General features: G+C 41.9%; 1 protein-coding gene across 1 annotated transcript in view; it reads left to right on the top strand.

Annotated features, from left to right (window-relative positions):
- The window catches only part of Csrp2bp (CSRP2 binding protein), a 37990-nt gene extending 36317 nt beyond the window's left edge, over positions 1–1673 (top strand). The window contains exon 9 of the mRNA XM_013027115.1: positions 1476–1673. Coding sequence (XP_012882569.1) covers positions 1476–1649 — 174 coding nt within the window. The 3' untranslated portion in view covers positions 1650–1673. The remainder of the gene's footprint in view (positions 1–1475) is intronic.
- Positions 1674–2532: the final 859 nt, after the last annotated feature.

Raw genomic sequence — 2532 nt, 5'->3', positions numbered from 1 at the left:
CCCCCACCCCCGAAAAAAAAAATTGCTCTACATGCCCACAACAAGCTCTTGTTCTTGGTATTGTGGTAGGGCTTGTTCTCTTGTCTCCAAAATGCAAAAATGCATTTAGACTAACATTGTCAGTTAAGCAGAAAAATGAAGGAAGCTGTCAGGTGATCTTCTACAGAATTCTTAATGCAGGCCCTGAAAAACACAGTAAATCTCAGGGACTCTGTCAACTTCAGCATTTCAGTGCTTTTCTCAGTAAAAGCAAGCTCTTAATTTGCATGACTTTTGGGGTACCTTAATTTTTTAAACTTTTTTTTTCCTTTTCTTTTGGTACTGGGGATTAAACATAGGACATTGCATTTGCAAGGCAAGCGCTTTGCCACCAAGCTACATCCCAGCCCTGAGGCACCTCATTTTGTATAGCTGGTTTAAAGAATCTAAAACTTTGTTTTGTGTTTATAGGACAATTACTACTTTCCCCCTGGCATTAGGCTAGTGTTAAATGCAGAAATGTTAGTTCAGAGAAATTAATTCTATCCCTTTTGGAGGGTCTATACAAGATACTCAAGACTTCATAATTAATAATGTTTTATATGTTATATATTTTATATATAGATATAAAATTTAACACCTTTTCTAGTGGGTCTAGAAAGGAAATTCTTACAAGTTTTTTGGGGGGAAGAGTAATATAAAGTATATCTAGTTTGCAAAGGCAGAATTTCCCATTTTCGGGCTGGGAAGGTAGCTCAGTGGTAAAGTGCTTGCCTTGCATGCATGAGGCCCTGGGTTCGATTCCTCAGCACCACATAAGCAAAAAAAAACAAAAATGGCACTGTGGTTCAAGTTGTAGAACGATAGCCTTGAACTGAAGAGCTGAGGGACAGGGCCCAAGCCCAGAGTTCAGGCCCCACGACTGGCAAAAAAAAAAAAAAGAATTTACTATTTTCTCCTATTTAAAGTTGTCATAGGTTGATAGTGATCTATAATTTTATTAAATGTAATTAAATTGTAAATAAAATAATAAAGCTGACAAAGTATCCAATTGGTCCTTTGCTTCCAGATAAAAATCTAGCCAGTCGCCGGTGGTTCATGCCTATAATCCTAGCTACTCAGGAGGCTGAGATCTGAGGATCATGGTTCAAAGCCAGCCTGGGCAGGAAAGTCCGTGAGACTCTTATCTCCAATAAACCACTAGAAAACCAGAAATGGCGCTGTGGCTCAAGTGGTAGAGCACTTATCTTGAGCTGAAGAGTGCAGGGACAATGCAGTGCCCAAGCCCAGAGTTCAAGCCCCACAACCCACCCAAAAAAAAAAAAAAATCAGTTTAATCTTGTGAAAGCTTAGATCAGCAGAAAATGCCTTTCAGTTTCCAGTTGTAGCTAGGTGCTGCCGTGCCTCTGCGTTGGTCCTTGATTTCTGTTTCTTCTCCTACTCAATTTCCCTCAGGCCCTTTCATTTTACCTTATATTTTTCTACTCTCTTGGCAGACCTGCATGGGCAAGGACGTGACCCTTCACGTCTCAGCAAGCAACCCTGCTATGCTGCTGTACCAGAAGTTTGGATTCAAGACTGAAGAGTATGTTTTAGATTTTTATGATAAGTATTACCCATTGGACAGTACTGAGTGTAAACATGCTTTCTTTCTAAGGCTCCGGCGCTGACATGAACTCAGAAAGAACCGTTTGTTTTCATCTCACTGTGGGCTCTAATCTTTGTGATTAAATGGTCCTGCAGTCCCCTCAGCTGGGTGAGCAAACTGGCTTGCAGTGGAATGACTGGTGGGCATAGTCATTGTCCTGTCCTTTCTGGAGTGGCCTTCACCATGAACCAAAACCTGGAAGTATATAATAATAAAAAATTAATTGATAATCTTGATGAGAGAGAGAATCTGACTGTCTGAATTAAGAGGACAAGAAGACACAGGAGGTGTTGAAGATTCCCACAGTGCCGGTGCAGCCCTGTACTACTGTCCTGGAAGGAGAGATGATGATGAGATGATTAGAGAACTTCTTCTGAAATCCAGCTGGTTGAAATTGACTTCAGGAAGACTTCTGGGGCACTGAATTTGTCTCTTGCTGACTTTGGTCACAGTCCCCCCCCAAAAATAAACCCAATGTCTGTGTCCACATGTTGCTTTACTTGTTCTGCCTCTTGGATCTCCTTTCAGGAAGCTTTCTCCCTGGCCTGAGTAGATGGCTTGTTACTGAGCTGCCTGCTTTAGAGCTCAAGCTAGGACAGGTGATGGGAGTAGAAGTGTGGGGCCGTATAAGCAGCACCATCCATGGTTAGAGCTGCTCTGTGTATAGAACATCGCTACTTAGAGTGTTTGTGCGTGTTAGAGATGGATCAGCACTCAGGACTTTTTGGATCCAGCAAGAGTATTCCAAAAATATCAGATATTCAGCTAGGCACCGGCGGCTCACACCTGTAATCCTAGCTACTCAGGAAGTTGAGATCTGAGGATCGAGGTTCAAAGCCAGCCCAGGCAGGAAAGTCTGTGAGATTGTTTTTTTTTTTTGTTTTTTTTTTGGTCAGTTGTGGGGC

The sequence above is a fragment of the Dipodomys ordii genome, unplaced genomic scaffold (assembly GCF_000151885.1).
Source record: "Dipodomys ordii isolate 6190 unplaced genomic scaffold, Dord_2.0 Scaffold99, whole genome shotgun sequence".
Taxonomy (NCBI): domain Eukaryota; kingdom Metazoa; phylum Chordata; class Mammalia; order Rodentia; family Heteromyidae; genus Dipodomys; species Dipodomys ordii.
The sequence above is the reverse complement of the archived record's forward strand: the minus strand, read 5'-3'. Positions and strand labels throughout refer to the sequence as shown.